Source organism: Rhipicephalus microplus, chromosome 10 (assembly GCF_043290135.1).
Source record: "Rhipicephalus microplus isolate Deutch F79 chromosome 10, USDA_Rmic, whole genome shotgun sequence".
In the NCBI taxonomy this organism is placed as follows: domain Eukaryota; kingdom Metazoa; phylum Arthropoda; class Arachnida; order Ixodida; family Ixodidae; genus Rhipicephalus; species Rhipicephalus microplus.
Genome location: NC_134709.1, coordinates 17,939,334 through 17,953,148, shown reverse-complemented (window position 1 = coordinate 17,953,148; position 13,815 = coordinate 17,939,334). Strand labels below are relative to the sequence as shown.

Genomic DNA, 13,815 nt, shown 5'->3' with positions numbered 1-13,815 from the left:
AAGTAGCACATTGACAAGCTATTTAGATGTGTTTGCGCATGTGTGGAGGCATTGCCAAGCTTTAGCACTTCAAACTTGGCCTTCAGTTCTAGAACTTGCATTTCTCTTCCAGCCTAGCGCCTGAAGCTTCCTGCGTTTTAGCTCTATTCTTTAAATGCTAACATCCCGTCTTCCTGTTTAGAACATGGACTACGAAATCATATCGGGAGCAAGGCGTCAAGAACGGCGGTGGGACCCAAGTGAGAATGAGCAGGTTGCCCCAGATGGTGAGGTTCCTTCCTTCTCTTCTTGCCTGGAGTGTTTAGCACTTAAACTTTCGATAAACATGCGTGGGAAGAGGGACACACGAGTGTAACTTGAAACGATATTGTGCATCCCTCCTCGTGGTGAAAGCTTCTGCCACTTATCTGGCGCCCTGCTCACGCTGGTCAGGAAGGGAATGAGACAGCAGACTCTCTAGCTCGAGATCGGTGCAGAGTGCTAGCCTCCCACAACTACACCCGCTTCGTGGTCCCAAACGACGTTCCTTTAAATTGATGGAGGCTAAATAAATGTACCCAATGTTGCTTGCCTGTGGTGCTGCAGTTTGCCTGCTTTATACTACCACATATCATGGGCGTGTGACTGAAAAGCAGAAGAACTTAAAGCCATTTCTAAGCATCAACCTTGTAAACAGCTTGCTGGGTGGGAGGCACTACTCGTCAACGCAGACCCAGCACTGCAACCAGCACTTTTGAGTCTTGTTAGGCTTGTGGCAAAAGCTAATGGGCCCTTCGATTTGGTTCACCAACCAGCATGCTCCCGAGTCTCCCTTTTTTTCTACCCCTTCCCTTGAAATAAAGTTTTGTTCTTCTTCTGCCCTAAACATCTTACGAAATATGTTGCAGCAGCAAGGACTTGTTTTGCCCAATCTCATTTTCGCTCGTACAGTAGCTGGCTACATAAGTCGGAAAACTTGATCATGTGTCGTCTCAGATCAAGCCATGAGTCTGAGTGAGTCCTCGTTAGCTTGAGATCAATTTTAGTGAGTCTGAGTTCAAGTGAGTTCGGTTAAAAGAAATTTTGGCGAGTCTGAGTCAAAGTGAGTTCGGTTAAGGAAATTTTTGGCAAGTCTGAGTGAGGCCTCAGCGCAAGACATGTTCACTGACTGCTTTTGAGTGGAGCGCCAGATTTTTTGCGATCCTATAGTCATTTAACCCGTAATCATATGATATTTGATGCATCACAGATTCTGCACTGTTTCCACACTTTTGAATTCTAATTTAAGCGTGGGAAATCTTTTGCATAACCTGTAAATACCATTGTTGATATGCTAGATAGAGATTTTTTTTGTTATAGTATATATGGTTTTTAAATCATGCACATGTTCAATTACTACATTCATTAAGCTATAACTTTAATGATATTTTGCTCTTTCATTTTTTTGGTCTATTTTCATACAGCTGTCTCTGGTATAGTACTTGGTGGTTCCTTAATGTGACTGAGAACTGATTCTTCTCGATACAATTTTTTTATGGCACTACAGAAAGCTCACACTTCATAGTTTTCATAGCTGCAGTAATTAATCTAAAAAATACGTAGTTATCTTAAAAGCAATATTTTTCGATCTGAAAGGCTCTAAGCATAGATGTACCCTTCCTCCAGGAACGCTGAGAATTGATAGTGATGCCGCCAGCCCTTCTCGCAATTCGTGAAAGCAGTCGTTGTTCTATTTTAGCAAGAGTTTTTTTAACTATGCTTAACCACCGTATTTCGTCGAGTCATCTCATTTCATGTTCTGGGCAGTTGTTGGTCCCGTTAATGAAACCAACAAATAACAAAACCAAGTGAGGAATGGCAGACATTATTTCTATCCATTTAACTGTAGTGTAGTAGTAATGATATTAAATGTAAAGAAATCAGATGAAAAAACAACTTGCTGCCAGTGGAGACCAAACCCACAGCTTTCAAATACAGAATCCAAGGTACAGCGTTGGTCGTCTCCATGTCCACTCAATTGAGCATATCTGTTCATGTAAACCTGTTTGTGCTAACATGCGCCGTTACCTGACTAACATGTTACGTTAGCCTATTTTAGCAAAGTTTAGTTCATTTTCGTCATCCCACCAACTCCTTGATTTGTTTTTGTTTTTTGCTCAGACAAAGAAATTGGCAAGAAAATGGCCACCGACGCTATGTTCAAGCTCGAGCATGATGTTGAGGACAAGGCCAAGGTCAAAGTTGTCACACCAGCGCTGGCCAAACTAGAGCAGCTGCAAGATCGCTGGCGAGACGACTACACTGCCAACCAGCTGCTGCGGAAGTCGTTTCGGGTGCGTATGTGCTTCCCGTTGCATCCTTGCTTATCGGGGGTGTCCACAGTTGGTGAAAATTTTGCATGATGCACGTGATATAATGACATCGAAGTCTTATCTAGGATTGTTTTCTTTGTTATTTATAATGCCTTGTGATGGCACTCGGAACTTTTACCTTTAAATGGACGCTGTTGAGATCAGTTTTGCGCGGTGAAGCGATACGTGTCGCAAAGAAACTCGGCGTTTTGGCCGTCTTTTTTACAGCCGAAGTAGTAAACAACATTTCGGCTAACAAAAATGAGTATGCAGATCTTGTAGAATCAGTCTTGTGCCAAGTATGGTGGTTCTTGGCAATTGGTCACAGCTGCAGAGGTGCTGAATTTCATTTGCCTGCTGATCTATATGGGCATCGTCGAGCTTCCACTACTATACGTCCCCAAAACAAGTACACTCAGAAAAGGTCCTACCGATTCACGGAGCGGGAAAAAGTACAAAAAGTGCTAAGAGTACAAGGAACTTGGCAACTGGACAAATTCCATTTGTAATGCCAGATTTGATCAGTGGCAGACCAACGTTTAAAAAAAAATTTTATTTTTTTACATCGTAAGGCTTTCAGACATGGTTCCACTAGGGATGGTCGATTAAGATTTTTATTCGATTATTATTGATCGATTTAGCCCTTGATCTATTATTCATTTTTGGTGTGATAATTTAGTTGATTAATTGCCATTTTTAGGAGTGCTTTAAAGAAAGGTATCCCATTGCATGAGGAGCCATGCTTGTATAAGAACGGAAGCTTGAATGAGTTGGTATGGGGTCATGGTTGAGGCACCGCACACAAGAGGAAGACGAGAAATAAGAAACATACACATTATTGCCATTTAATTTCTTTATTTTTGAAAATCACCTGACATTATTCAAATAACATTTTAAATTTTCATCTTTGCATTCTTGGCCGATCCCTAAGGGAGCAGGAACATGCATCTGTATGAACAATGCATCTGACAATGCATCTGTATTCCTCTCATGGGAGTGCCACATATGTGGTTTCCGGCTTCATGTGAATATAATGCACAGACAATTTTCGTTCCCCTTCTCCCTTTCATTTGGCTTTTTTCGCCACGCTTCCCTTGCATTTTTCCCTATAGCCAAGCTCTTTTGTTCTTCTATTCTCCACTATCATATGGTGGTTTTGGGACGTTAAACCCCACAAGACAATCAATATTCTATTCTCCACTACTCCAGCGCTCGTCTTTCTGTCCCTTTGTCATTGTTCTCAGCTCATGTTATAACAATCGCTGCTGCTCCAGTTGAGGAATAGAAGAATGCGAGGAGAATAGGAAAGGAGGAATCCTTTTTGCTGCTTTCTTTGCTGATAAGGTTGGCCCTTTCTTTACCTACAGGCTAGGGGTGAGAGAGATACCGGCTTCATGCACTGACCTTTCTTTTCCAGTTATCTCGCTTTCTCCCTCCATGTTACAATTTTATTCTGATTTGCTTTCTCTTGTTCACCTGAAGGCCCCATTAACACACTGTTCATTGTGCAGAATCCCCGCCATTGTCGGTCGCTGCGATAGTTCGTCTTAACAGAAGAGGCCTGTTAAGCAGTTTGTCTCAAGCAGATTTTTCTGCACTGAGCTTATGAGAAACCAAGCAAACACTCCCATGTAGTTAGTTTTAAGCAAGAATTAGTCTTAACAGAGTTTGTCTTAACGAGAGTTTACTGTACATAAAACGATGCCATAAACATAACAGGCGAAGAAAGTCGCTCGTTTATCAAAAGCAAGCGGAGCTGAGTTTGTGCAATGAAATACGATGAAATAGTGTGGGAGCCGAAAACAAACAAACGAACGAAATGTGCAACTGGACGATGCGCTCCCACGTATGAAGTGTACAGAAAACAACAAACGTCTCTGTTGAACTTTCACACATTGTCTTGCTGTTTTCATTCGATGAAGTGAATGCCCGCGCATTCTCTTGCCCGTCCCAGAAGCATAGGTGGATACCATAGGTGACTGAGACCAGGGCGGGTCAATTTCTTCCTCTAGCAGGTATAGGGCTGCAGATGGCTTTGGGCTTGTTTTACTAGCGTACAAATATGTGCTGTAATGAAAAAGACTAGGTGACCTCGAGTTATGTGTTTCGGCATTGCTCGCCTTCTTGTCTCTTGCTGGGGGTGAGGGCAGTAGTTTCTGATATCGATTAATCAAATGTCATTATTTGATCATTTCAAGTAATCAAAAACTGTGATCAGTTAGTAATAAATGATTAGTTGTGGAGAGTTAATCGATTAATTGATCATCACATTTACAATTCGTAGGCTTCACCTACTTCGATGGTATGAGACTTCAAAATGCCAAGACTTTTTTGCAGCTTACAAGTTTAGAATAGTCTTATTGTGTGCAGTGAAGCCATGCTTTAGGATGGTTTCTTGCCATTTTCAATGCTACATTTTGGTATATGAATCTTTTTCTGTGCTGCTGTTTAGCATAATTTGTCAAGATACATATGGCTAAATAGCAAATTCATTCTTCTGCTTAGTTATGTTTATTGCATAGCTGTGTTTGAACAATTTGTAGAAGGTACAAATACAGTAAAAGCTCGTAAATTTGAACTCGGCTAATTTGAACTTGCAGTTAATTCGAACTGATGCCTTGGTCCCAGCACATGCCTATGCATTTCTAAGGGGCAAAACTTCCAACAGTTCAAGCGCGTCGGTTATCTACAACGGTTAATTTGAACTGGCAGCCCTCTGGCATTGGTCCCTCTTCGAAGAGATTGGCCCAGAATGATCAGCCATATTACTCATCACTTTAATTTGTGTAAAACAAGCATAATGATTGATTTTCATGTATGCTTTTATGGTTGTAAATGTCATCTGCCTGTCGTTACTGCCGTATTTAAAATTAACACGGTCCAGTCAGGCGCTGTTTGTCTTTAGCCGTGTCTCCTTGGAGAGTATCAATATTGTGCTAAATAAACTCGGAAAGAAAGACTTTTAATTTTGATCGCATTAGCTATGCCACATCAATGAACATGTTTTGGAGCACGAATAGCTTCTTATATTTTGGCATTAAGGCTCAATGCTCACTTGAATGCAAGTCATTGCTTGTTTCCGGCGCATCACTGACTGATTAATAGATTTCATTGACTGTTAAAGCGTGAACCTGAGTTATGAAATTAGCGGCCTCAAATGCGTATATCGCCTAATTTGCAAGAACAAGTTCTGAGCTGAGCTCTCTGGGTTCTCCCCACGCAGCGTGGTGCAATGTCTGTTAATTCTAGCATCGGCCTGCTAATTTGAACTCCACTTAATTGAAACAATTTTGTAGTGCCCCTTGAGTTTTAATCAACGAGCTTCTACTGTATAACCGTGCAACCTGATGGACTAATGCATTTTTCACGGGGCTGACAAAATAAATTGATAATTCATGTGCTTTTAGAGCTAGATCATTCAAACTTCTCTCTAATATAGAAAACTGTTGAACATTTTGCATAACTCATATTATTTTCTCTTTTTTTCTTTCAGTATTGGGAGCATAACATTAATAGGGCTCTATGCAGTGTTCAGTTAATTGTGTTCTTTATAAATAATCTGCCATGTTATACCTTAATATGAATTTGTTTAAGTAATACTATAAAAAAGTACAGTAACTTTATATTGATATATAATATTACATTGTATCTATCATAACATTCCTAAAAAAATAATTACCAAAACATACAATATGAGGCCAATTTTTCTGTGGTCGTAGAAAAGTTAAACCAACCATATATCACTTTGTATGACCAAGAAAGGCCACTTGACAAAGGAAATGAGTTCAGTAATATCTTTAATTTATAGTGCCTTATTTATGGGTGCACATAAGGTAGTGTCGTGGCACAATCGGGCCTAAATAGATGATAAATTATTAATAATAGTGAGCAGCTATTTATTATAATAAGCAGTTCAAACACTAATTCTAAAGGCAATAGTTGTTCATTGGTGAATCTTTCTGGAGCTTCTTATTTGAAGCTACAGCATAATTGTACTGATGTTGAATGGTTTGCTGATCCTTGTGTTTTTGTTCTACAATTAAGCTTGCTTCATCAAGTTGCTTTAAATTTAATATATGGTGCTCCACTAGTACAATTTCGCTGCTGTAAAATTTTTTCCAAATTCATGTTTCGGCAATTGCACCTCTGAGGTATGCACATATGCTAGTCACTGCTCCAAGTCAGCGTTTTGCTGGCGCTAAGCCTTCTGTTGGAAGTACAGATGATTATTGTTCAATTGCTGAGAATACTTCATTGCCGAGAGCTATTGCCAGTACAGCCACCTTACTGATGTCTTTTTGTCCCTTTTGTTTCCTTTTGCATGTGCAACAGACTAAGAAGAAAGACCTGCACGTTCAAGCCGAGAAGGACAGAGCACTCCTGAAGAAGTCGTCGCTTCAAATAAATCTCGTCCCCGAGACGCAGGAGGATAGCCGTATCGCCAAGCTGCTTACGTTGATGCCCACACAGAGTATGAGAACTTCTCCGATCCTTTGATAATTGGATGATCACTTTTGAATGCTTGACTGAGTTTCCTCACACCGCTACCTTGTTGAGTTACGCCAAGCTGGTTGCCAAAACAGTTAGCTGACGGCTTTGCTTACTATTTGTTGCTATTGCATTCTGTTGTGTAGAGTTAAGCACCTCAATAGCAGAATCGCCGGGGAACCGACTTTGTTCATTTTCGTGAGAGTTCTGTTGTCACAAGATACTATGCAAACAGATGCATATTAATTAATTTGCACTGCTGAAGTTTATTCAAACAAGCTGCTGATCTTGGTTTTCATTTGAGAATTGTTGAAATCGACCTGCACAGGATGCCAAACTGTTTTGCGATATCCGCCTTTTTCCTGACTTTTCAGCTTCGGAGATGACATTTGACTTCTTCTGAAGCATCAATAACTTAGGTTTTTCAATAGTACGCTACATATTCTTGAAAGGCCATAAAATATGGCACGTTAGCGTATCGCTGAGCAATAGTATTGAAAGTTGGGCTAGTTTTTACGGATGCATTTTTGGTTACAGTGCGAAATCGACGAAGACTGAAGACAGAAGGGACAGAAATGAGCGCTGACTCGTAACTGAAAGATTTATTTGAAGAACACGTGACCCTGAAAAATAATTATGAGATAAGAAGCATATCAACATTGTGCAGAAGTGTTCAAAAGAAATATAAAAAGTTACATAGCGTATCACCTGATGGCGCATGTGTCGAGAAGACATGCGAGCTCTCTGCGATGCAAGGGTTTTCTCAAAACACAGATCCCAGATAACTAGGTAAGTGAAAGAGGCTTTCAACGTTAAATGAATGGATGAAGCATGCATCAGTGAGGCATCGATACACCGTATTTACTTGCGTAATGATGGCACTTTTTTTTTTTTTTTTGAGAAATGAGACCAAAGTTGTGGGTGCGTTTATATGGGGGGCACATTTTATGAAAACTTTTTCGGGATGTGCGAAAAATACGATAATGCAAGAAGAGTTAGGTCGTTTAGCCTTTTGCTATGGGCATACACGTACTACACTGTTTGGAAACAGCTTCTTTGTTGCACTTCACTCATCTTCGGTGGCTGAAGGCACCATCTTCTGCAAGCTGTCCCCGCAGCATTTCGCAAACTTTGTCTTTTCTCACAAACGTTTAACCGCATCAGTTTATCTGCTGTGATCTCCAGGGGCACCCAGAAGCGTGCGCTACAACGCACTTTGGCAACTTTGCAGCAACCTCCCATGACAACCACGACGACACCGTGGACATTGTAGCAAGTAACCAACATTGCACCAAGCTAGCACCGAAGCGTCAAAACAAATCGTCAATAACGAGATTTACAACAAAATAAGGCCGCCGCCTCGCTGTCGCATGAGAAGTTACTGTCGAAAAACTAGCCTATATCCTGTGTTCCTTGAAGTACACGTGGATAACAAGCACTAAGAAAAATGTGCAACCGAAGCAAGAATCGGGGGTGCTACCGCGTTTCGGAAATAGTGGGAACTTTTCTGGCCGACAGGCAACTTCTTTCTGGTTTTCCAAAAGCCTCACGATGGCGACAAATGGCCCTTCACGACAGCCATTGCCACAGCAAATCCTGTCATTGTCGATTGAAAACTGTGTGCTTGTGATTTGGCCTTAAAAGTTTCATATTTGCAGGAAGCGACCGTAGGTTGGCGCGAGCAGTTTCGTCACCTTCGCTCGCTGTGTGCGCGTCAGCTGCGATGCCTGTACACTCACACCGTTCGTGAACCCCGCTGTGGTGCATAGATAATTAAAAAAAACTGCGGACTTACCATGCATAAATAGAAAGAAAAAACAACACGGCGCGCGGCAGCGAGCGAAGGAGGAGAGGGGATGAGCAGAGGTGGCTGAGGGTGTCGTCATAATAATAAAAAACAGAAGTGATCCAACGGGCAAAGAAGTGCCAGGGGTCGGTTAGCAGGCTTGCAGTGGATGAACGTTGGGGGATGGGTTTACGAGGGAGCAAAAAAATGCGAATTTTTACGACTAAAGTGAGGGGTGCACTTATGCGAGTGCATTCATTACGCGAGTAAATACGGTGTATCACAGCAAAACAGTTGGCATAGTACTCAGCACTTTTGTCGCCAAGTGATACACTATGTAACTTCTCATATTTCTTTTTAACACTTCCGTGCAATGTTAATACGCTTTTTTCTTCATTTTTTTCATGTTTTTATGTTTTCCAATTAAAACTTTTACTTGTGAGCCAGCGCTCATCTTTGTCCTGTCTATTTTTGTCAATTTCGCGCTGTAGCCAAAAATGCAAATAGCTGAGTGCACATGGAGAGATGCACAGCAGCAAGCAGTTAGGGAGGCCACAGAATGCCTGTCGGCGTGATGTTATTTTTGTGGGTGTCGTCACTTAAAACATCATGTACTGGCACATTTGCGAATGGAGGTGTTAGCAAAAGATGTTTTCAGCAAAAAAAGTCTTGTTCTTATTATCATCTGACCAAATGTTATCAGCAGTGGTCGCACCGACTATTAGTGGTCCTGCAATTTTGGAACTTCTGGATTCTCAACTAGTTTATGGGTAGAAAATAAATGTTGCAGATTTCTGCCTTGAACTTTTAATATTGTGGGAGTACTTTTTAAAATCTCTTCATTGTCAAGAAGGTGCAGATGCATAAAACTCTGTGGACATTCACTGGGGACACCAGGTTTCCTTGTTGCCACAAGAATTTCGTTCTTGAGGATTTCATTATTGAGGGACTCAACTGGTACTTGTTGCTATTTGTTTCTATTGAATTTGTTGCTTTAACGGTGATTGTCTCACCTTTGTGACATAACTGCTTTATTGTGAAGCAGCACATCCTAACAGTGTTTTAGTTTATCAGTATTTTCCTGCAGTTTCATAGTTTGCATGCATTTCCAGTACTCCGCAAGAACATACTAAGAAATTAAAAAGTGACTCTTTTTCACACCACCTGCAGCATCTGACGAAAGGCGGGAAAGGAAAAGAAAAGAAATATCCATTCGACCGCTCTTTGCACCCCAAGCACCAACATCAAGCTCCACAAAACAGACTCTTACAATGCAAAGCCTTAATGTCACAAAGTTGGAGAAGTTGGAGCTGGCATCTGGTCTGTCAACGCCGCTGCAGAAGGACCTCGTCAGGAAATGTGAGCCAGAGAAAGAAGAGAAGTCACCCCAGCTTTCCAAGTCACCATCTTCAGAGAAAACAATCTCCTTGGTGTCTGATGCATACTTTGAAGACTCATCTGGTGATGAAACGTAGTGCCGTTGTGAGTCAGTAGGCTGTAAATAATTGGAAGAAGTGTACTGAACAGTATGCCATTTTACAAGTGTGGTTAGCTGTATTCATAACAAAGGACACGTGTTGTCTCGTTGTCATCGTTTAAAGTCTGGCTTACCAGGTAAGAAGCGAGAAAGCTGGCCCACTACAATAACAGTGAGGAGTACGTTCAAAGCCAAATGCTCACTCAAAACCAGTTTATATTTTATGCATGGAGGAATAAATTAAACATCTTGTTTCTACGAGGTTGGTTGCATCCAATACTACAAGTCAACTTCTCGCAAATGATGATGATGATGATCAAAACTTTATTACTCCCAAAAGAGGGGACCCGCTGAGAGGTCAGTTACGCTGCTTAGAGGAGGTCAGCAAGATCCCTTGGGACACCGTGGCCTCCAATAAGCGTGAGATTGCAGAAGGGACTCCCACGTGTCTTCTGTGCGAGAAGCGTCAGCGTACTGTAGACGCATCCATGCCATGTGTACGAGGGCGACGCTGGCACTTGTGGACCATGTTGGGGTGCTCTCAGCGCCTGTCATATCTCTTTCACCTCACGGCACCCTTTCATCCAGTTAGTTGGTGCCCTCGCCGTTGTTCGAGGAATGGCACTGGTGTCGAGGTAGCCTAAGGGGCATCGCCCCGTCACCAAAGATAGGCGGGTGCACAGGGCACAGATGTCATTTGGGAGGTGCGATACCATGGCTCGCACTGACGGACTCCTAGCGAGCAAGATGTCGGCAACACATTCGAATACAGTGTGCGTGTTATGTATTTCTCTCCATCTTCTCTCTTCGTTTCTCTTAATCTTTCCTTATTCATTCTCTTGTGAACTACTGCCGAGGTGCAGACAGCTGTGGGGCTCAGTTTTTTTTTTCTATTTAAGAATAGGAAAAATGGAACTGAGCCGTCATCTTCTACCATAGTTTCAGCCGCTGCAAGTCATTCAATTTTAGTGCCAAGCTGAAGGAAGGTAAGATATCTCCATTTCACCCACGGTTGTCCGCGGAACAATATCTTTTGCCGGAACGCAGACACTCTCACACAAATCTGCTTGCTACGTCACGGCTCGCGAGTGCGCCAGTGTTGCCGGACTGTCAGGCCGCTCGCCTGTTTTAAAAAAAAGTTCAATTGTAAATACGTCTTTTTTGGTTGAATCGTTGGCGGCTGCCACAATATGAACTCATAGAGCGTACCGCGCGCTCGATCAATTGCGGTGCAATTTCTCCTACTTTCTTGCGAGTCGCACAAAGGTTAACCCTCGTAACACAGATTATGATCGAAAATCTGGTGTCACTTTTAGGCAGGAGTCATGCCGCCCTCTCGCACGTCCTTCCGTCAACGTTTGTCGAAAATAATTCTGTTGGTAAACATTCAAAGTCATTATCTGGATGAAACAAACTTTAGTGACAGTTCAATGTCACGCAACAGTCGGGCGATGTGACCGCCCGCACAGGACACCTAGCAGCACGTTTATGCGTGGTCGTCAGGGAATCTTGGCATGTGGCGGTTCCCGCATACGAGCAAAAAATTGTGGTAGCTCCCAGCGTAGGGCGTGCGCACGGGGGGGGGGGGGGGGGAGCGGGATTGTTCCGTATAAATATAGAAAGGAAGACGCCGAGTATGCCCTGTATTGTTTCTCTGTCCGAGCTGTCCCGCCATTGCTTAAAGAACAGGCTGGTGGTCACGTAAGTTTTTGGCAATAATGACAGGGCGTGCTTTCATGTCTTCTTTATATTCCGCCGTTGTGCGCACATTCAGTCAGAAGGAGTTGGTGGTGTTCTGGCTTCCGTTTGGCAACTAAGATGCTATTGCTGTGGCAGCCGCCAACGATTCAACCAAGGAAGACGCAGCAGCTGTTCTGCTCTTCTAAATGTTTCCCCTTCGCCTGCTAAACTACCTCGCCACGTGGGGGAGGGGAGAGGGAAAAGACAAGAATAAACAAATGGTTAACTAGCGCACTGTTTTGCAGGGAGACAAGAATAAAGTGCCTCGGGAATTCACGTCACCCGGCTGTCTTCACCACTCGTAGACATCCCAGCACCTTCTTCGGCAAAGAGTAGTCAGCTAATCAATATTGTCAGCCCGCTAAATATTCCAAGAAAACAAGACTCAAGTTTTGTAAAAACCTTGCCATTACCATTTCGATGTGAAATTACAAATAAATCAATTTTTTTCAGCACTATGAAAATTTTTAAAAAAGCCCAGAACTGAAAGTTCTGGGCTTTATCACGGCTTTACCACTTTATCAAGGCGGCCAAATAACTGTTCACACAAAGTTTACAATGATGCGCAAATCTTGACTTTAATACGGAAGAATGGGCTGCATAATTAACAGAACAACTTTTAAAACCACGTTATCAAGTCCATCGCAGTAGCCGAGTTGGTAAAGTGTTGAGGTTTAAACCGAAAGGGCACTGGTTGAAATCGCAATGCTGGTTGAAAAATGCCTCTAGGCGATGTGGGTAAGGAGGCTAAAATGTTATATAACCTTGCTAGGGTTGAGGCTTATAAGGGGTATATATGTGCCCACATGTCTGAACAGTAATAAAGGTGTCGGCTGCAAGTCAGCACTGCTGCCGTGCCTTCTTGAACTTGTGTCTTGTGAAAAGTTTGCGCTGTTTTTTCCTCTTAAGCTTTATAGACCTTTTTCTTAATATTAGAAATACGACCGCGTGTTACTTATTTTTTTTTTTCACTCTGAGTAAAAATGCTTGTACATACTTGCTGTTCGCTATATCTACCTGTACTTAAACGACCTCCAAGTGCCGCCGGTTTCTCACCCATTAACGACCTCTTCACAGAGTAAGGACTCAAGGCGTACCTGAACAGCCTCGGCGTGGTTAATCTATGCGATAACGAGCGCAGTATCTTTAATCAAACAAAGCACCATGTAGACAATTTCTAGGTGTTTCTGGCAGGATGAGTCCACCCAAGTGCGTGACCGCTTCCGATTTGATAATTCCCCTGGTTGGTTGGCTTCTCCGCAACGGACGTGGAAAACAAATCGAAGACGTTGATGCTCTTATCAGCCCTGATAAGCCGAAACTTTTGTTTGAGGGCACACCATGCGTTGATGCAGTTAACTGCGTACTTGATTCGGCTTCTTGGTGCGATACATACCAAATCTGGCCAGGTCAGCCGTACAGTAGGTCGCAGTTATGGCAACGATCACGCACTTCGGCAGACTCACTTTGCGAGAAACACTACGAAACGGGGCACATAAAAGTTTGTTCGATTTAAGGTACTGCGCTCGTTATCGCAATGATTAGCCGCACCGAGGCCGTTGAGGTACGCATTGTGTCCTTCCAGTGTAAAGTGTGCGTCCGCGAATAACCCAATCGAGGCTCCTTCGAGGTCGCTTAGGCAAGGGTACATATAGCCGAAAGCAAGTATAAACTTCTTCCTTGTTTGTCCTCTGAAGCTAAGCCTAACGCGATTTTGCCACCTTTAGAGCATAAAGTGAAAAGTGGTAAAAGGTATACAGTGTTGATCGGCTATATATAGCCCTCAGAAAGCGACCTCCGGGTGGTGCCAGTTTCAAGCTATTGTTCGGCAAGCTTACGCAAAAAATATAAAAGGTGTATGTTAATGGTCTGGCTGTAATTATACTATGCGATTATCGTCACCGCACCTTTAATCAGACAAACCTCTATGTGGTTCTTATTTTGATGAACTTCCTGTGTAAATGTCTGCAGAGCTGGCACGAAAGCGGGAAATT

At 42.6% G+C, this 13,815-nt stretch overlaps 1 protein-coding gene across 3 annotated transcripts in view; it reads left to right on the top strand.

The window, feature by feature from the left end:
* LOC119180724 (coiled-coil domain-containing protein 130 homolog) overlaps window positions 1–12,276 on the top strand; it is a 28,801-nt gene extending 16,525 nt beyond the window's left edge. Inside the window, exons 4-8 of one of the 3 annotated variants that reach the window (XM_075875153.1) lie at window positions 182–266; window positions 2,140–2,312; window positions 6,663–6,801; window positions 9,775–10,086; window positions 12,067–12,276. In XM_075875153.1, coding sequence (XP_075731268.1) covers window positions 182–266; window positions 2,140–2,312; window positions 6,663–6,801; window positions 9,775–10,079 — 702 coding nt within the window. In that variant the 3' untranslated portion in view covers window positions 10,080–10,086; window positions 12,067–12,276. Of the gene's footprint in view, window positions 1–181; window positions 267–2,139; window positions 2,313–6,662; window positions 6,802–9,774; window positions 10,343–12,066 lie in introns of those variants that run through there. The other 2 variants (XM_037431854.2, XM_075875152.1) reach the window with 2 other exon arrangements.
* Window positions 12,277–13,815: the final 1,539 nt, after the last annotated feature.